Here is a 20,758-nt window from a genome sequence, read left to right on the forward strand (position 1 = left end):
TTGTCTAATCATTCAGCAGTTAGCACCTGACTGCCTGGAATGCAAGTGCGCTGCCCCAGAAAGACGACGATCCTGCTCTCCCCTCCCCTCGGCTGCAGCAGCCCCTCCTGGCTCCCAGATCTGCAGTATAAGCTTTGAGCTCTCGGCTTCCTGTAACAGCCAGCATAGTTCAGACTGGGCAGTCTGACACAAAATAATCGCTGCTAGCTTAACACAAACATTGCAGAACTTGCATGTGTAAAATAGCACATTAAAGACAAAAAAGGGCTTATTTTCTCCTAGCTCTTCTCATGTATATTTCAAACCATGAGGATGGATTTTTATGGTACATGGGTTATCAGATTTGTGTTTCCTGGGCCATATTTAATATCCTAACTAATTTATAACCACTCTCAAATTTGAGAAAATCATCAAATGGTAAGAGATGTCTTCAATACTATTTTTCCCTTTAAACACTGTGTTGGACCTTGTGGATTTGGGAGCAAAATAACATATGCCACTTGTTCTGCAGAAGTGTCCCTGTGTACACACTTAATCTACAATGAATGTGAAGTCGTCTCCCTTCTTTCATTTTGAGATATTTGAAATAGTTTTCCTCTCATTTACCTTTGAGGAGCTCACACAAAATAGCTTGCTACTCCCTGTGTGCTTGTTACACTCTGTGTGCACAGCCTTACCCCCAGCCAAATGTGAGGTAATGTGCAGCCAATCTAAGGTAGCTTCTGCATTTCAAATCCGTGAAGGATAAGGAATGGATAATCTTGGATATGAGAACACATGGTATTTTTCTGCTCTGAAGGGAGTCCGAAACACATGATGTAAGATAAACACTAGCTGTAGCAATGGAAAGGTTAAACTGAGAAGAACAGAGCAATCTTGTTGCCAACAGATGAAGTTAGGAGTAAAACTTACTCTAGTCAGACTAAAATGTCATCAATGTTTGCTTAAGCAAGCAAATATTTGCACAACTTGGTGGAGCAAGGACGCCTGGAGGGATGCTAGAATAAAAATATGTAACAGATTTGCCAGTCCATTTGGCAAGAGCAGATGTTCAAAAATCTCCTGCTCATCACAGAATATCAGTCTCTGAATTGATTTGAATGCAAAGGGAAGAGACAAGAATGGCTATACCAGCAAATCCAGAGTGGACCTGAGAAAGACATGAGCATGTAATGGGAGGAAAATGCATATTGTATGGACTGCCTTTGGTGGCAAAATTTAAGGTGGGCTAGGGCACATTTACAGATAGTAGACGTACTAAAAGCATCAGATGCAGGACCTTCATAGCCACTGTGAGCACGCACCTGCTAGCTGCTCTAGTATTCAATAGTGTTCATGCACAAACCACATACAGGTCTTCCAGATTTAGTACAATCCTGTTAGTTTTTTTTGTTTTTAAAGAAAACCTAATTTTCAAGCAAAAAAAGAACATATTAGGTTAAAACAGTCTTTCCCCCTCCCAAGCCCTGCCTGTCCTTTCCATCTTCAAAAACGAACAGCATCATACCAGGATGTAATAGCCTGCCTCTTGGCACTGCTGCTGCTGGCAAAGCATAGGCCTGAGCCTTCCTAAGTGCAGAGCTGTAAACACCTGGAACAATAACAATAATAATATAAAAAAATAAACAAAGTACCAATGCCTTGATGATGTATTTAGCTTGAACACACGCAACAACTTCAGTTGCAAGCAGGGTCATGCTTTTCTAAATCCCAAATTTGCTTCAGGCACAGATCTGGTCTACATGGAGTGAAATTCTGGCTTGGCCTCAAAATCATGCTTCTAAAGGGTAAAGAAATGCTGAAATATCACACTGGGGTTGAATGTGCCTTAGTTAGGCAACTAAGAAGTGTTCAGCAGCCAGAAAGCCAAAGTAATGCGAGAAGCATGGATTATATTAGCAATCTTGCACTTCCCCAGGAGGCAAGATGGGATTGTATCAATCAGGGGATACACTCTGCGTTCACAGGGTTTTGCTCTGAAGAGACATAGGCTACTGCTGCTGCGTCAGAGGTTAGCACTTCCCTGGCCTAACCTCTTGGAAAGGGATTAAAAACTAGACATATACATCCAAAATGTCACAATGACAATAACCAGAATGACTAATGCTCATGAGGGCTTGCTTCCTGCACATTTCTGTTCCTCCGGAGGAGGTGAGAAGCTGGGGACCATGTGGCTAGCCTGAAACCACAGAGGAGGTGGTAGGAGAGGAGCGTGAAAGACTGTCATGGGCACCATCTTCATCTGTGAACCACTTCTCTACTTCTGGGAGAATGTAGGTTTTGTTATCTCCCAAAGAAATGTCCAGCTACTGTACACTGGGTAGCTGAAAGGGTTTTCGTCTCAGTGCACGAAGACTGAAATCCTAGACAAGGACGGTTTGCTGCCACACTAGGAAGCAGTCGGATGAAATGATTGTTGTGGCTTCAGACGAACTTTGAAAGTTGCCTTTTGTTCTTCAACAACAAAGTTACTGTTCTGTTGTTTGGGGTTTTTCTTTAAAAAAAAATTCAAAAACTCAGCATAACCTGCTTCTCTGGGCCTGGGTTCAGGAGCCTGTAGGCAGGATTGCAAATTATATATTACAAAAACAATATACACATGCTGTCTAAAGAAGTGTGATCTCACTAAACCTTCTTGCTTTTGTGTGAAATTCAGGAATGCAAGCAGGTCACCTGGGCACGTTATTCAATATAAATAAGCCAATGAGTTTTCCCTGAGCCCTGACCACAGTATAAAGTTCAAAATTGACATCACCGCACAGTTACACAACAGATTCATTATAGGACCTTCAGTTGTAGAAGGGAGGCAAACATTAAACACAAGAATCACCCAATATGTTAAATAATTAACTTGATAATGGATTTCTAATAAGGAACTGGAAAATGATTTTAAACACTTGCTGTAGCACTGAAATGTATCCGCATATTTTTCAGGTACAATGTAAAAGATGTAGAGGATGAAAGGTTAGCAAAAAAGCAGTTAATTTCAAAAGCACACCCTATTGCAATTGCTGTCAAAAGCAAGATGCTGTATCACAGAAAGACCAGTAACTTCAGGTTTAAAAAGAAAAAATAAAGACAGATGGTCAGCTGTATCAAGACAGTCTTCTAGTGTGTCCTCACCTCCTACCCAGAAGTATCATACATCACTCTGTTACTATAACATTTCTGAGATGTTAGTTGACACAGTGTAACTACCTTTAAGTGCACCACAGAAGAAAAAAAGCAAGGCCCATATTAAAGGAAAGTTTCCTCCTGCTACCTATCAGAAGGCTGCTGAGAAGGAAAAGGTCTTTCCATTTATCTAAAAAAGTCAAAGCACTGTAATCACATTAGAGTCCTTTCCACATGATACTGAAAGGCCAAGGACAGTCAGAGTCCTAGTTCAAATATTATCTCTTCAGAAAAAAAAATCCCATTGCAAAATATTAAAAAAGCCTATTGTAGAGGCAATGAACAGCAATAGACTTTTGCCCAGGAAGATTTTCAGGCTTGTGAAATTTCAGGGAGCAGACACTGGTGCTTGTAGTCACAGTTTCGTTATGAAACTATAACTGCAGATCAGCCTTAGATGCATTTCACACTCTAATGTCTCTTTGGAAGTGAAACAATGAGAATTGTTCGATGAACCACAAGCCAAAAGTAAAGTTGAGTGAGGAGAAAAGAGTAATTTCATGCTGATGCTTTGATTACTACTAACACAGAAGGAACCAGCTCATTTCCAGACCAGGTGCCAGAGGATGGCAGTTTCTCAGTGCCACCTTTTGCTCGGCTCTTACACAAACACCAAGCACAGCACAACTGCTAGCTTGGGCAAGAAGAGCTTTGGCAGCACTCGAGCACCTCAGGTGGGAGGTACAAGACAAAATTCAAAACAGCAACCCTTTGAACATAAGGAATATGTTAGGAGAGAGGGGAGGGTTTTATTGTTTATGGGCAGGGTAAAAAGGCTCAGATTATAATACCGACAGAAAGTTTATAAAATTCTCTCCACGCTGTATGCTGGCATGAAGGGGCTGCTGAAGGACAGGTTAAGAGTAGAGAGCAGGGGAAGACTTTTTTTTTTTTTTTAAGTGCTTTGAGAATTGCTTTGGAGACTAAAAATGTTGGTTTGTGTTCCAGCAAAGACAACTTCCTGTAAGTGATTCATTACTTTTAATCCACAACCCATTACAAAGCGGTGCTCTGTCAGATTCTTGATTTCTCTTGGGACACCACTACAATGTGAAAAGGTTAACAGGAGTTAAGAGCATTCATACTGGTTATAGCATCAGGCAGCTGGATTCACCTTACTGGAAAAAAATATTTTCTTTTATTGAGAGGAGGTTCAGGTTTCTTTGAAACTATCTCTACAGAAAGGCATACCACAGGAATGTCATCAATATAATAACGTGAATTCAAGCAAAGCTTTATATCCACAGAGATAAATCCCTTGAGCCAGATCCCAATACTTGTCCCAGGCTCTGGATGCTAGTATCGATACTAGGGCGATTCTGCAGCATTATGCTAAGGCCAGCCTCGAGCATCAGGCTGCCTAATTCTCCCTGGGAGACACAGCTGACATCCCTGATGACTAGTGATTTGGACTTCCCTAGGGGAAAGGGAAAGAAAAGGAGTCAGGAGCTTGGGTTGTAAGTCCGGCTGTTCTGTACTGTGTTTTTTATCTTGAGCAGATCACTTATGCTTTGTGCTCTCTCCACACACACCCTCCAACACACCATGAGAGCGGATGAGGGGACAGCCCATCAACAGTAGCAGAACACTTCTCTTCTACCCAGCACTTAAAGCATCCTTTAAAGAATGTAAGAGCAATCACAAACCTGTGAGACAGCAGTAAGCAACCATCAAGTGTAAACAATGAAAGTTCAGAAAGATGTTTCCCTTAGCCTATGAGGCCATTAATTATACTTGTAAAAGAGCAGTAGAGAGAAAGACATTTGATTCTGTTTGCTGGAGGTTTAATTTAATGGAAATTTGAAAAATCTGGGAGAGGAAAATAAAAATTTTCCATGAGTGCATGTCTCCTGCTCTGTGATGAAGGGAAACATTAATCAACTTAGCTGATATGAACTGGTATAATGCCACTAAATAAATTTATCATTTGCTTTTATTATTCCCAAATACTTCGTAAGTGAGATCCTGTAACAAGACCTCTCTCTCATCTAAGGCCCTGGATTAGTACACTACCATTTAGCATTCTCATGAGAGTCTTGAGACACAAAAACACTAGTATCCTCATTTCCAAACGGAGAATAAAGGTAAGGTAATGCTCAGTGGTTTGCCTAAGGTCACACAGGCAATCTGCAGCACAGCCGGTAACTGAACCCAGGTGTCAAGTCACAAGCTACTGACTTAGCGCTGGGCTGTTCTTTCTCTCTTCATGCTGCCAAAGGGCCTCAGTGTCACTGAAAACTGCCTCCTTGGTTTACATATTTACTGTCAAAGGACAAAAAACCCCACAAATTATTCTAAGGATGTTAAAATAAGAAGCACTGTCGCATCTCTGCATGCTTTTGAGAGGACACAGTACGACTGTTCTCACTTAAAAGTGTACAGACTTTGAGTCCCTAGTAAGAGCAGAATCAAGCCCATAAAAGCTTAGTTTAGTAACAAGGGAATAAGTCTGGAGGCAAAAGCAAACAAAGCCTACATCAGCTTGCTTACATTTCAACTTTTCATTACAGTTCTAAAATGAAAATGTTGATCAAGTAATCTTCCAAGTCACTATTCATGAAACCCCCTATTACGGAGCACTTCGATTTCAGACCGTGTGTGCAGCTAGCAGCACCACCTAGAGCTCACAGCTTTATCAGGAGGCACTAGGGTCTTTTACAGAGCTCTGATCCATCTGTCTTGAACCTAATTTACTTCTACTCTTTCTTTCCGTAACTTCTCATATATTCCCCTACCACTGGATATTTATTGCTCCTGTAAACACAAAAAGCTTTTTTAGCAATTAGCTCAAGACCTTTAAAGTCCTTTTACAGGTTTCTATGGTATGTTTTGACATCTGGACTAGAACGAATCTATAGAAACTGCCAGCAAATAAATGAAATCTTTTAATTGCTCCCAACAAATTATTGCTACTCTGTGCACACACACAAGCACTCTAGATTTAAAAATGCTCTATTCTTTACTTAATTTTAAAACTTCAAAGACGAGCAAGTCACTAAACAAAGATTTATGTACGGACAAAGCCATGCAAACACGAGCATTTGGGAGTAGCCCTGTACAGGACAAAACTCCACACACCCCGCCGCTCTCACTCTTGCTCTCTTCTATACAGTGTAGAAGGGCCTACAATAATCTACCTCTTCCTCCAAGAAAAACTTCAAAGACACCTTTATACAGTATTTCTTAGTATTCTCCTGTTCCCACCTTGGTCATTGCCAGGCACAACACATCTTTTCTCTCTTCAGAAACAGGACTAGGCTTCAAGTAGTATGATATGCAATTCTTCCATATTATTTGCGTCACATTGTCAATTCCTTTCTCTATAGCAACAATATAACAATTTTCTATTGCAATTTTTTTTAATGAAAGCTGAGATTTCCAGGTGATAACATGATTCAAGGAGTTAAAGCTTTAGCAAAAAAAGATAGCAAATGTAATGAATTTATGCTAAACTTGTATGTGTAGTCAACTTTTCCAGTAGTCTCAACTCCTACTCAACATCATGTTTTGTAAAAGCTGTCTGTAAAAAAAGACCATTTCTGTTCTTCCTACACTAGCTGTCCAACTGAAAATAAATTACTAGTTTGAGAGAAATGCCTGCAGTAATATTCCTCTAAGATCCCACAGCACCTCTGCATCTCTAGGACTTTTGGGGGTGCTTTTGTTACCTTAATTCGCATTTTTGAGCTGTAGCAGTAACCACAGCAAAACTTTAAGTAAAACAGAAACACATTAGGGTCCAGAAACATGGTAACAAATTCTATCCTGGTGCAAAGGCCTGTAGTTCTGTTTATTTCAAAGTAGGTTTTTCCACTTTGCAAGAACATATATTTAGCTCTTGTTCAAGTAAAGCATTTTTAATGACAAATTCTCTGATTTGCTTGCTCTATCAGCTATCATATTGACAGCCTTTTGTAACGCTGATTTTTCCAGAGTAGAAGAATGAACTGAGAGTCAGGAGCTGTGAGTCCTCTCCAGGATACACTATTAGCTCTGAGACCCAAAGTCTCTTCTTCCAGGAGTGAAATGGTTAGAATAATACATATTCTTCATAAAAGCGCCTTGATGAAAATGTCTACACGTGAAATAATAATATAGATTAGCACTGTTTTGCAGTACACATGTAGCTACTGCCATGCATCCTGATCTGTTACCAAACCAAACACCAGACTGGTTTTTGGCATTCAGATGTGACAGGATGAGCATATTTGCAAGGGAAACTGCAAACTGCCTTACATTAAATATCATCTCCCCCATTTATCTTGAGCTCTTCATTTGGCTGCACCTGTGTCTGGTCGCAGTGGTTTGAAGGACTTCCCCGCGGATTGCCTGCAACACCGCTTGTCTGCCCACATCCCAGGTGACCACAACCCTGCAAATAAAATTGCCATTACATTTAATGTCTAGAGGTCAAGGCTCATAGAAGCAACGATCCAGATGCATGACTGATTGTGTGAAGCTAAGAAGGAAGGAAATGCCATCACTGAGCCAGATAAATTGTCTTCCCAGAACGAAAAAAAAAATGTCCAGACCTCAGTATGCCCTTGCATATTCTTCTGCGCTGGTACGAACAGATCAGTGAAACTGGGGTTAGAGAGCACTGATGTTTTGATGCACAGTCTTCAGAAGTGTGTCAAACTTTGCTCCTGTAAAACTGCACACTTCCCAGCTCTGCACTGGCAGGACTAAGGAAAAGGGGAGAAATTCTGGCCCTGATCCCATTATCCCTCCCTTAAAAACCTTCAGCCTTACAGTCCTGCTGGCAGGGCAAGGATCTGCAGCACCATGCTGTCCAGCAGCGGACTTCCAGGTGCATGAGGACCTTTATCACAGAGCAGGCATACGACACACAAACGGTGCATGCTGTTATCCCATGTACAGCCCTGATGTTCCCTTGGTTCGCTGTCTGCTCTTTCATGAAGATCACCAAACTCCGCTCAAAATAGGAGGAGAAAGAGAAATATGGTGCTCTAACAGTGATCATTTTCTCACTCTCATTTTATTAATTACCCAGGGAAAGAGCAGCCATCAAAAGTAAGCATGGATGGACAGGGGATAACTTATGACAGCTCTGCTGTTTTACTCCTTTTTCTATAATTTTACTGGCTCCCCCGTTCCTGTCTCAATACCTCAGTTCTCCTCTCTGTCATGAGCACGGCCAAGCATCTCTATCCATTTCTTTGCATGCTTATCCTAGTTGTAAACCCTTTGCTTCTGCTTTCCATGCTCTGCATCCCCAGGGGCAAGAAACTTCTCTCTTCTGTGCTTATATAGTGCTCACAGTAACAGATCCCGGTTTTGTCCCTCAAACAGCAGAGGAGGCTTTCAGAAAACAGCTGCTGTTATTCCATATGTTTTGCAGCAACACCACTTACTTGCTAGGTTTATCAGTTAGAGAGAAAGCCAGTGGCAGGAATTTAGAAAGAACCATCTTTATTTACTTTGTAAAATGCTCAGCACCCTGATACATGTCACTGAAAGGCCACATCTGTCACTGACTTCAAGGCACTACCCTGCCTGTGGAGTGAGGTGTTACTACCGCTGCACAGTGGAGCTGTTTGAGCCCTCAGGTAGCAGTCATCAAAAAAGTCAAAACTTAGCCCATAATAAAGGGAATGCCAGCAAGGATTTCATTAAAAAAATCTTTAGGGCACAATCCTGCCAACTGCTGAGTATAACCGATACCAACAAGAGCTGGAAACACTCTGCACTATCCAGAACTGGGCATCAAGAGAGCTCATGTGCAGCTAGAGATGTATACCAGATATCATCATTAGCAATGACTGCAGTAATTAAATGAAACCAAATGGCAGTTGTCTAGTGAGGCATTACAGTACTTAGATCTAGGAAGCTTACACTGCGAGCTGTTGAAAAACATGGTGTGTTCACCTCCATTCAATGGGACCAGGTGAATCAGCACATTTAAACTTTGCGTCCAGACTACAGAACATGAGGAGGTGCATTCTTTCCATACCTAACTTACTTGCTTCTTAATGTTAGATTATTTGCTGAAGACAGCTGCAAACATAAATTGCCCTTTTCCCTTCAGCCTGAATAAATGAGTAGGTATAGCTAATTAGAGCTTTTCTTTCTCCACTGTGAACGTGCACCTTGCTAAACTGCTGAATTCGGAGGTAACGTGGCGCAGAGCAAGGCGAGTGGCCGCACGTCCCGGAAATGGGTGACAGCCGCTGTGCCTCTAACCACAGGAGGAAGCCAGGAAACACAGAAACCTCTCTGCACCACGGGCCTCCATCAGCTTCGCCACTGGGGGCGAGCAAAACCCCTGCAGGCCTGCGTGGCCGCTCTGTGGGTCAGGCCCAGGAGGGCGTCTGCACAGGTGCAAGGGGCCTCGGGTCAAAGCCTCAGGGTTTAATCCCTGGGGAACACGACAGACAGCTTTGGGGTCCAGAGGGGCAAAATCCATATTGGAGGTGTCCTCCTTGTTTTGGAGACGGAGTGACTGTAATCTGCATGGAAGGAGTAGGTCACGTCACCATGTGCACCATAAATTGGTGTATTTGATGCTACAGCTCCTACACCTCTGCACAACGGCACAAACCTTCTGCTCAGGCCTGCACACAGCTTACACCACACACAGCATAATTCATGCATAGCTCCGCCTCAGAAATATTTTTAAATCAAAGGAACCCAAAACAAGTAGTTTATGCTGAATATCTGCCACCATTAGCAGTGACAGAACCAACAGCTTGGTTTCTGTACAAGTCTTTCACTAAAATATATATCCCTGTATAGCAGTGCTGTCATACAATAATTAAAAAGCAAGTTATTGCACGTTATTCTACTGAACGCTGTGATGGAGAAGCACTATGCATTTGCAACCCAGTCCCCTGTAGGAATTTTAGTTAAACTATGTTAAACCACTGTCAGTGGCAAATTTTTCAAAAATAGCAATACAGGCAAAGGGGAAGTGAAAAACTAGAATAATGTAAATAATGACATATTGAAATCCCTTCCCATATTTCAACACTAGTGATTTTTAAAGCAGCATGATTTAAGCTTTTTTATAGAAAATGAGACATCTAGTGGCAAGGCATGGGTATTGAACCTATGGCCGAGGGATGGAAAAAAGGTGTCTTGTCAAATCTTTCATGTGCATGCATTAATACTATGATAAAGTAAAGCAACAACAGTGGTGATACATAAAATCCCTCGAAAATCCTGAGATGGGCAAAAGTGTTATTCCAACAATTCAAAAAATACCACCAGGCAATCAGGCAGGTATCCCACTTTGTGTGTTTTTCTTCTATCACATTTACTATTTGCATCCCTTTCTCTCACCTCAGAGAGTCAAAAGGTCTAGATGAGGCCATCCATATGCATCTGAATTTTGGATTCACACTCAGAAATACGTTGTCAATGTTCTTGCTGTTATTTGTGGAAAGTTAAAACTGGCAGCTCTGGTGCTGGAGAAAAAGAAAAGGTTTGTTTACGTACAATATCACCACAGCATCCTAGCATTTGATCCCAGAATGGTTTTATTTATCAAGCTTTCTCACCATCTGTAGGCAGATTTCCCTCTAGCTCTCCATTCTTTTTGGTGTGAAACCATCAGTAGGTTCCTGATTCTACTAAGAAAAACGCTTCATACTGATAAATAATCTCACACTAAGAGTTTGTGTTTAAAACAAGCAAGACAGATTCTGAGCTGGAAATAGGCCTCATATAAATGCAATCAAGTAAATGGAAAAAAAAATAAAAGGTTCTGTGATTGTTCACTCTTTGTTATTGGTCCTTAATAAGACTTTAAATGTAAATTTGGATTATATTTTACATAATAAGGAACCAGATTTCATGCCAGAGAAATTAGACACCAGCAAATCCCACAGCAACTAGGTAAAAGATAAACGAATATGGAGAAAGCAGTAAAGTCTATAGCTAAGTCTTGTTATCCAGTACAGAGTGCAAATAAAATCATTATAATTCATAAAAGTACTTGGTTTATTCCACTGCAACAGCTTCAGTTATGCTCTGGTATTCAGATACTCTCTTCAAAGAAAAATGGAAGAGGAAAAGATTTTCATAACCATGAAATGTTTATCCAGTCTAGGCAAGTTTCAGTCAAGCAAATCCTTTTTAATTTGACACTCATAAAAGCTATCAGCAAAACAACTTTCAAATGGTGAATGAGTGCTCAGGTCAGGCACTGAATATGTTTGAAGAACTGAAATATACTAAAGAGATCAGATTAAAAAAAGATTAATATGAATGTAATTTCTTCTTAAATTGACATTGTGCAGTTACAGAACTATGCGTTTAAGTTTAAAAGTTGAAATATTTTCTACAGAAGGGCCCAGGTAATATTTCATTTAGCAGAACTGCAGGCCGAGATAAGCAAACACATCAGTTTGTTATGTGTCCTCTCACCTCAGATGGCTCTGTCTCTCTGTAATGAATATTTTGTTCACGCTTAAGGTCTTTCACCTTTTAAAGTATTGTCACCTCAGGGTTTTCGATAGAGCCTACCTTTACTTATAGTGCTGGTGGCAGAAAGGGGAGGCTGAAGAGAGAGCTTGTTTGAGGGCTTAGTGCTGCCCCCAAAAGCTAGCAACTTCTATCAAAGGGGGGGGACTTTTTGCAGGTTCATTAAGCAAGTTTCCTCAATGCATCTCCTAGTAACCAGCCACCCACGTTACAAAATGAGCCTGCATCATGGTGAATGCTCCTTTCCCCCTACACCAAGTTTCACCTGTCTTTCATATAGCAACAGGACAGGGAAAAAATGCTGCATCTTCCCTGAAATGAAAGCCAAGTGATAAAAGTCACACAACTTGGTCTGTCTGGCATTATGGCGCACTTCTTGGAGCCTTTTCAGAGGAGCATTTCGGTGGCAGCGTTGGGTGTGCACGGGTCTCTCAGTGCATGCTTCAGTTTGCTCCCGGCACGCAGTTTCTGCCGCTGCTGCCCAGGGCCGGAGGCAGGGGGCACCGCCGGCCCACCTGCACGGGAGCCAGTCCGCGGCATGCCTTGTATCCTGACAGTAACACTACCTTTCTGCATGCCTACAACCAGCTTATGCCTCACTTTCCCATCTGAGGAACTAGGGTAAGGGGGTTTTGCAAAGCCCTGAACTCCAGAGGTGAAGAGCAGTGCCTGAGCAGACCGGATGCCGCACATGTCCCTTCCAGCTTCAGTCTTGCACAAGGTGATTGAATGCAGCTGAGTTTGAGTGAGTTATGTGAATACAGAACTGGTATAGCGCAGTGATGAATCATCTTTTCCTCCATGCTTATTCTTTGCAAAATAATGTATTGCAGACCTTTAATTCCTCTGCTAAGTATCCATAATCTTCTGACAAATGAAGAGCCTCCAGTGATTACACATTTGAATCGGGGCAACAGATACAGATAACTCAGTTAATCACTTAAGCAGAGTGTACTAAATAAGGGTTATGAAATTGAAACATCTCTGTTTTAACCAAACTGTACATTTTAACACAGAAGTGGTTTACATCATTTCAACTACTGACAAATTACATAACTCATTCTTTTGGCAAGATCATTTCATTAGGCCTTTATGAAAAGACCATAAAGACATATGCTTTCCCCTGGAATTTTAAAGCAAAAGGGGACATCAGGACATCTCTGTCTTTTCTAAGGTGATATGTGCCTCCCTTCAGCAGAAGGGTACTAAGCTGTGCTCACAGCCAGACAGAAAAGCCCCTGTGCAGATGCTAAAACCCCTCCTGCAGGCTGGGGAGCATTTAACAGACACCCTCATACCTCCCTACCAGGCAGCTCCCTGCAGACTGCCGTGGGGTGCCACTGCGGGACTTGGGTGCGCAGGAGGCCCTTCTGGTGCCTCGTCTGGGAGCCCAGCACAGCACAAGGATGCTGATTCCCCTTTGTGGGGCGGGAGCCAAAAAGTAAGGCAGCAGGTCTTCGCACAGCCCCAAGGTCTGTCTCATGCCCAGATTTAACAAATGGAAGCAAGAGAAGTCTCTCCTTACCTAAGACTCTGCAAAAACTCACTATTTCCTTGGAAATGATTTGATCAAAGTAGAGAAAAACTGCAACACATTTCTCCCTCCACTCTGACATACCTTGGCATCCAGGGCCTTTGCTCCTTTCCACACATCAGAAACTAAACGCAATGAAATATATACCCCTTCTGCTGTTCCTGACTCCCCTCTTCAGCTCCCTGCTGCTCTGTGCACCGGCCCCTCTCAGTGGACATGCACCAAGGTGCCCCTGAGGAGCCACTACAGACAAGCGCACAATGCCCACTCCGTCCTCCACCCTGCCAGCAACAACGAGCCCGCACCTGGCTCCAGTTATCCCGCTCAGGCCGCTGCCAGGTCCATGTCCCACTGCTCTTAATCTCTCAATGCCCACTCTCCCCTGTCATGACAAAAACAAGCCAGCTCCCCTTCCCCTCTCCCTACCACCAGCTTTCTCATCGAAGCACTTGTGTTTCCTCCCCTCCACGTCCCGTGGCCTGCAGCTTCCCAGCTCCCTTCCTGCAGTGCCGGCCCCAGCCACCCACCTTCCCATCCAGCTCTGGCCAGAAGTGTCTGGCACGCTCTGCGCAGCTTATCCTAAAGAGTCAGAGAGCCAGTGATACTGTCACCATAGGAACACCTGGGCTTTGGGAGGCATTCTTCAGTTTGGGAAAAGGGCATACTGAGTTTTCATCACACATCTGGAGTTACACAGCATTCACGTCATGTAAAAGGCCCTGTTTCAAGTACATCAATCATCCAAAAGAGAGAGAAAACAAAGCAGGGAAAGTATACGCCAACAACCCTTTCTAGCAATGCAGAATAGCTAGACTTGTCTTGAGCAATCAATCAAGGCTCCAGCGAAACCCGTTCTACCACAGATAGGTGATCTTTCGCTAAAGAATGGATACCACTGACAACCTCATTACCATTAGTTAAGACAAAGAGTTGCCTCTTAGCATCTCCTTAATGCAACATAAATTTTAATAAGGCATGCACAAACAGTGATAGGAGCACAGGCTCTGCTGAGCTTTAGAAAAGCAATTCTCTGCGGTTCCTTTTCACCTTGACGCCTTGCATTGCTGACAATCTCTCCTGCTAATCACGCACAGGAGAAACAGCAGCATGCGCATGCATGTTCTAAGCCTGTTTTTAAGTTTACATCCATGGTGCTCTTTCACACAATTACTTGTCTCACATCAGCAGCTGCAGAAGTCACTTAGACAATCAAAGTTGCTTCTCTGAATCATTAACTGTGTACTCAAAACACTATCAAAAATGGACAGAATTAAAGTCAGAAGCAATGGACAATTTTTTTCTACAAGTACTTGGAGATAAGAAGAAAAACTAAATTATTCAGTGCTTTCTAGATTGATACAGAGAGATTATACAGCAAACTCATGGAATGAATGAATTTTTGGCAATATATTTGTCTGTTTTTTTAAATCTCGGTGACTTGTCTGTTATTGACCACTTTGTGCAAAAGTATTAATATAGCGGACATGGTTCCTTTTAAATTTTTTACAGTTAGTATGGTATCAATTGTAAAATTAGGATTACACCATATTATCAGGCACATACCTTATTAAATTCTCATATTTTGATAACACTGATAAAGAAACAGCTCATAGTAGCCTTAATCTGTATGAAGGATACCCAAGCATGTGACGACTTCATTTGAAAGGGAAGCATAGTAAAATCTAAGATCAAAATGAAAAACAGATATCTAAAAGTGTGAATAACATAAATGTATCACTGTAGTGCTACAATTTTACCTGGATTCGGTTTCCACTACTACTTCTAGGAATACAATTCCTGTTTAACAAACCAAAATAAGGTTCATTGCTTTTAATCATTGTAATTTGAAGAGCTGTTGGCACCATTAAGCTGACTTTGTGCCATCACAAAATGACATCCCGGCATGAGGGGAGCCCGGCCCATGTGCCACGCACTTGGAACCCCAGTGGTCTCAACACATGCAGGGCTTAAGTCTAACCAGGGGGCAGCTTGCGTCCCAGTTCAGACCCAGTCTGGGACACCAAAAAGCCAACACTCCTCACCTTCCCTGCTGCCACCTTTCAGCAGCCTTTCCAGTTCACACTCTGTGTCTCCTGGCTGCTCCATTGAAAACGAAATCGAAGGCAGGGAACTGGGTACTTGTTGTTTCACACTCATATATCTTGTGCAGAGCATCCCTAGCTGGTTCAGGAATACACCTAGGGATCACCCTGCTAGAGGGGCCTGGAGAGAGACGTTGTGCTAGGAGGTATTTCACCAACTGCTGTAGAAAATACAAGCACAAGGAAAATGACGCCTGAATTACATGGTGAGATATTGCCTAATTTGCTTAGAAGAAGAGAAGCAAGGCTTAGTGTTCAGGAGGAAATACATGTTAGGGCACACCAATTCCCAAGTGTTAAATAGGTGTGAGTAGGCTTGCTGATCACAGTAGACTTGCAGTTAATTCAGTGTTTGAAGCTATTGAGAGCATCATATTGAATCTCCTTGAAGAGCAGGAGTGCCATTTACTAACATACAGGTTAAGTAGGGCTTTTGTGTACAGACTGGAACGAAAAGTAATTTGTTTTTCTCTATCATCTGTTATCTCCAGTGAAGCAGGGATGCGCGCAGTCTTTTAACCCTTTTTTCAGGGTGTTGTTTCCATCAAGATAGCTTCAGAAACAATAAACTAAACAGACTGATGACACGCATTTTTATCACTGATATTTTTAAAAAGTCCAGAAAAGAAGCAGAAGACTGCTTATCATCTTAAGATCATCGTTATTGACGTGCTCTGATCTGAGGAAGTTAATTTTACTGAAATCAAAAATAAAATACATGCATTTAGAAAGAAATCATCTTAAGTATATGCTGTTACTTTTCACTTAAGGTCATGCTGCAAATATAGAATAAATGGATTTTTGAGGCATTCTTTAGCTTCTCTGACAATTGTCTCTCATAGAACTGAATTCAGTTCAATTTTTGTAATTTTGTAATATTCCTCATTTTCTAAAATTTTCAGCCACTACTGTGAGGGAAACTAAAAAATCAATCTGACAAAAAAAAGATCTTTTATTCTGCAAGCCCAAATCAGATGGATCATCATATTCTGTGTCAAGAGCATTGTGCATTCACAATCATTTCCAGCTATCTGAAAAGAGGATCAGGTCTTTTCTATACAAAGAGTAAGATGTAACTGCAAAACCTTGACTGACTACCTTTTTCCCTTTCAAGCTTTTTATTTGCATCATGGGATTTGGAAAGCTTTCTGCAAAAGAAAATGGACATGTATGCCATTATGCCATCACATGAATCCAGAAGCTGGGACTCTAAAACCAGCATCAAATCTTCTGAGAGTGACACAAGTCACAAGAGCCAGTAGCTCAGGTCAGGTGCATCAGCCTGCCTGAACAGAAAACCTGTTTGGCTAAGGCCCCCTAAGGCCCCTCAAAACAGCAGTTTTGATAGCCCTCTCCGAATAGGTGGATTTTCAAATTAAAATTTGAGAGATGCAATGCATCTGAAGGGAAGCAAAAAGAAATAACAAGTTTCTCAGGGATGCCAGGAAATTAAAGCAGGTCTTGCACAGCTGTGACTGTGAGCAGAGCTGCTGTTCGTCACAATGAGAATATCCATACCAAATTAAACATCTAACGAAGAAACAGGTTGTTGTATTTATTTTAGATTATTTACCAATTCCCAAAATAGGACATTTCTGGTGTAATTCCTCAGGCTTCACCAGAAATAGATTTGATACACTGAGTTTAAGATTCTTTTAATCTAGAGATGAGAAAAGAGCTAATTAGATAGTTGGTATATCTTTGAAAAAGCCCAGGTTTATTCCCTCTAGTTTTCAACATGCAAATATTGTGCTTCCTGTGTTTTCTTTGGGAGATTATTTCTTAACTTAACACATCTCATCGTCAAGCAGTTTCTCCTGCTGTTAGTCTTACTCTATCTCATTATGCCTAGCTACAGATTCTGCTAAATAAGTCTTCTTCCTCAGTATTTATATCCCTTGAGTGTATGTAGGTGATTGTGCTCCCCTTTAGATGCCAGTTATCAAAAGCACACACATTTAACTATTTTATTCTTTCCCTCGCAATTCCCTAAAAACTTTTCATTGCTCTTATATGCATTCCCTCCTTTTGCCAGCAATGGTCTATTGACCAGGTGTCTGGACGATGCCCATTAGAGCTGACCAGAAAGAAGACCTTAGCTCCAGCCCAGCGACAGGATACCTATGCGTACACAGGTCATCAGGACACAAGACTCGCTTGTTGCTTTGCACATTCAGGATTAATTTACTGCTTATGATCATACCTCGTATTTCTCTCACTCTTCAGTTTGTTTGCATCTTCCCCAAATGATTCATCTGCCTCATCTTCTAGCGCCTTTGGATTACGGCTCACTCTCTCTACTGATTAGGCAAAACGAGGCATGTCTTTCATTTCAAAGGTGGCCACTGGGAATTTAGAAACTTTGAAGGAAGAGCTCTGGATGGTGGGAGAGGCACTCTCTGCACCAGGGGTGGTCTTTTTTCTGCTCTGAGCAAAAGGATGAGGGGCAATCAGCAGCATCAATCTTCACTTGGAAAGGAGAATAATCACATAAAATAGCAGCTCACAGGACCTTGATCTCTACTTGCCCTTTTCCTGGTGACTACATCACCAGATGGGATGGTGCTGCCTCCACTGCTGTGTCCTGAAATCCATACCAAGAAATGGAAATGTTGTGTTTGTCTGGTGCAGATGTGTGGTGTCACTTGTGTGTCAAACTGCCTCACAGTTTGTCCTTCCAAGTGACACTGCAGATGACTGCACTGAAATATTGAGATTACTTTCAGGAAGGACTTATGCTACTTGCAGAGGAAGTTTGGGGCAAATATTCCTATGCTGCACATATTTGTGAAATTAGGAGATTTGGGATGCAATACTAGTACCAAGACAAGACAAAATGAAGAGTTGGTAATCCTCTCACTTACAAATGTTTAACTGAGTAGCCCCACAGACTTCTGTCACATTACATTGGAATAAAATGCATGTATGTGAGAGGAGAATGGTCTATTAGTTTCCAGTTTCCAGATAAAGGTGACTCAGCCTATATCCTGCCTGTCAGCCACATTTATGAAGATTTGTTAAAAAAGTTAAATTATCTCTATTTCTTCACAATACAATAAGTATGCAGTGCTTCTGCAAATCAGGTTATTAAAATACATTTAAGATTCCTACTATTAAAAACATCCCAACTATTCACATTATTCGGTATACTTTAGGGCTATTTATCTGCAAAGTCAGCTAGGTATAAAGATAATCTCCGTGTGCTCAGGTACAATATGCCATATACATCCATGGTTATTGTATTAATCAAATAAAGCCATTAGCCAGTCTTCTTTCTAACCAATGACAGAAGTTATTCCCACCATTTTCACAGAAGAAGAAAAAGACACCCTGGGACCCCGGGCATGGCAGGGCAGTGGCTCTGTCACAGCCCCAGAGCCCACAGATAGGCTGGGAAGCGTATGGAGAGCCACAGTCCCGACAGCGCCAGCTCCCACCAGCTGTGCCCGCGATGGCATCTTCCTCGCAGGCTGCGTTAGCCCACTGTGGCTGCGGCCCCCTGTCCCACATTTCTATGCCCAGTCACTGAGCAGTGAGCGTAAAGAGAAATGGGAGAAGGGCGTGGTACAGGGTGGATGGGGAGAGGGCCAAACTCACCAGAGCGAGGGCTGGTGAGCTGGTATACTGAGCTGGTAAAACAGGAGCCTTGCCTGCAAAGCATGCTGCCTTGCAACGGAGAAATGCATGGCAGATCTAAATACGGCAGGCAGTACGCTAAGAGATGCTATTTGAATTAGCACGGTGCTCTGCCCTCTAAAACACACTCTGCCGCAAAGCTAGACCAGGCTGCATGCTATTCTAGCAGCCAGACTGCTTCCAGGAATTGTAATCTAGTAAGACCTAAAAAAAAAGTTTAAAAAACCCACACACGCACACATTTGAAAAGGAACACCAACTCTACAAGACTTCTGAAATATGTTTCTTTCACTAAGCTCGCTGCCCAGCTGTTAGCATCTGTCAGGAACTTCTCCACTTATCCTTCCTATAAAGACCAAACTCTGTCCGTCCGCTGGTCATGGTACAGACACCCATTTCAGCGCCTCGCCTCCTTGCCAGCAGCAGCCTCCATGTAAACACAAGATACTTTGTTCAGTCTCTTTGACAGTTACCAGTCCAGGGCTCAGGAACCTCAGACCCAATGCACTGCTTTACTGAGTCATTTTGCTTTGCCTCCCAGAACCAGGAGGTAGCTATGTGCCATTCAAGCAATCAAAAGTCATTTCCAAACCCTGTTTTCATAGATTTTTGTACTGTATAAAAAGGGGGGAAAGTGAGAGGCTCTCAGAAGTTAATGACTGCACAAAGACTTCTGTAAGGGCACTAGTGATGCACAACGGCAGAGCTCACTTACATACAGCCTGGTTTTCAAAGCCACCATGATAGAAGAGAGCTATCAAAAACAACACTGTGAGAAAATCTGCATGCGTAGCAGTTTCCTGACGGCCCAAAGGCCAAACCACTTTCCTCATGGTGCCCAGTCCCTGAGCGCAGGGTGACAGGCAGCTGGCAGGAGCGGCCGTGTGGGCTCTCTGGCTGGCACTGCGGTGCCTGGGCTGCTGTGCTGGGGCCAAAGCAGACCCTGGCCACATTGAGGAAATGAAAGGGGCAGATTGCCAGGTCTGCCCCCACCTACCGTGAGTTAAGCCTATCTAGGATTTTAGTCATATGTAGGGACTAAATCCTGTGGAATAACAGGGCAAAAATTGGGTTAGATGTGATAGAAAAAAAGAAAGTCTTTTAAAAATACGAGTATATTCTTTTTTGTTGGAAAATGCTGAATTTTAAAATGCTCTGAGTCAAATTCAGATCTCAGTATGCCAAAGTAAATCCAAAATAATCTCTTCCACAAAACGTTTTACATTTACATTTACATGACGGGAGCTTTACATGATTTCTTTAGAGAGTAAAAGCCACGGGGTAAGCTCACCTTCAGATTTCTCCTTAATTTTTCTGCTGCAGGTGAAGACAAGGAGCGAGAGCGGGAGATGCCTGCGGGCAGCAGGAGCCCTGGGGATGGTGCAGGTGGCATCAGTCTGCGGGCCGGAGGCTGCTGGGCGTGCAGTCACGCCCAGCCCGGACGGGGTCTCCGCGGAGGCCGGCCCGGGGCGGCCGGAGGCGACGGCGATAGGCGGCGGCTCACAGCGCCTGCTCCCGGCACAAGCCCCAGGGCTCCCGCCGCGAGGGGCGGCCGCGCCGCGGGGCCCCGGGGGCGCTGCCCGCCGAGCGCTTCAGCTGCCGGAGCACCAGGCACAGCAGGAGAAGGAGGAGCAGCAGCAGGAGGAAGAAGAGCGCCAGGTAAAGCAGCAGGTTGAACTCCCACTCCATGCCCGGCGGCAGCGGCGGCGGGCACGCAGGTCCCGGGGCAGCCCGGCTCGGCACGACTCGGCTTGGTACGGGTCGGCGCGGCTCGACTCTCCCCGCCCGCAGCGGGCGCGCCCCGGGGCCGGCCGGGAGGAGCAGCGGCGGCGCGGCGCGGCCGGGGACTGCCGGAGGCGCGGGGCAG

The 20,758-nt window shown here is 43.1% G+C and overlaps 1 protein-coding gene and 1 long non-coding RNA gene across 2 annotated transcripts in view; both read right to left on the reverse strand.

Moving 5' to 3' along the window:
- Positions 1 to 20,299, reverse strand: part of ANXA5 (annexin A5) — a 45,860-nt gene extending 25,561 nt beyond the window's left edge. Inside the window, exon 1 of the mRNA XM_064510652.1 lies at positions 20,183 to 20,299. Coding sequence (XP_064366722.1) covers positions 20,183 to 20,284 — 102 coding nt within the window. The 5' untranslated portion in view covers positions 20,285 to 20,299. The remainder of the gene's footprint in view (positions 1 to 20,182) is intronic.
- Positions 6,617 to 15,405, reverse strand: LOC112980904 (uncharacterized). The gene is made up of 3 exons (XR_010388942.1): positions 15,196 to 15,405; positions 10,477 to 10,601; positions 6,617 to 7,546 (listed from the first exon to the last, which is right to left on the reverse strand). It is a non-coding gene; the product is annotated as an uncharacterized LOC112980904 (long non-coding RNA).
- Positions 20,300 to 20,758: the final 459 nt, after the last annotated feature.

Source organism: Dromaius novaehollandiae, chromosome 4 (assembly GCF_036370855.1).
Source record: "Dromaius novaehollandiae isolate bDroNov1 chromosome 4, bDroNov1.hap1, whole genome shotgun sequence".
Taxonomy (NCBI): Eukaryota; Metazoa; Chordata; class Aves; order Casuariiformes; family Dromaiidae; genus Dromaius; species Dromaius novaehollandiae.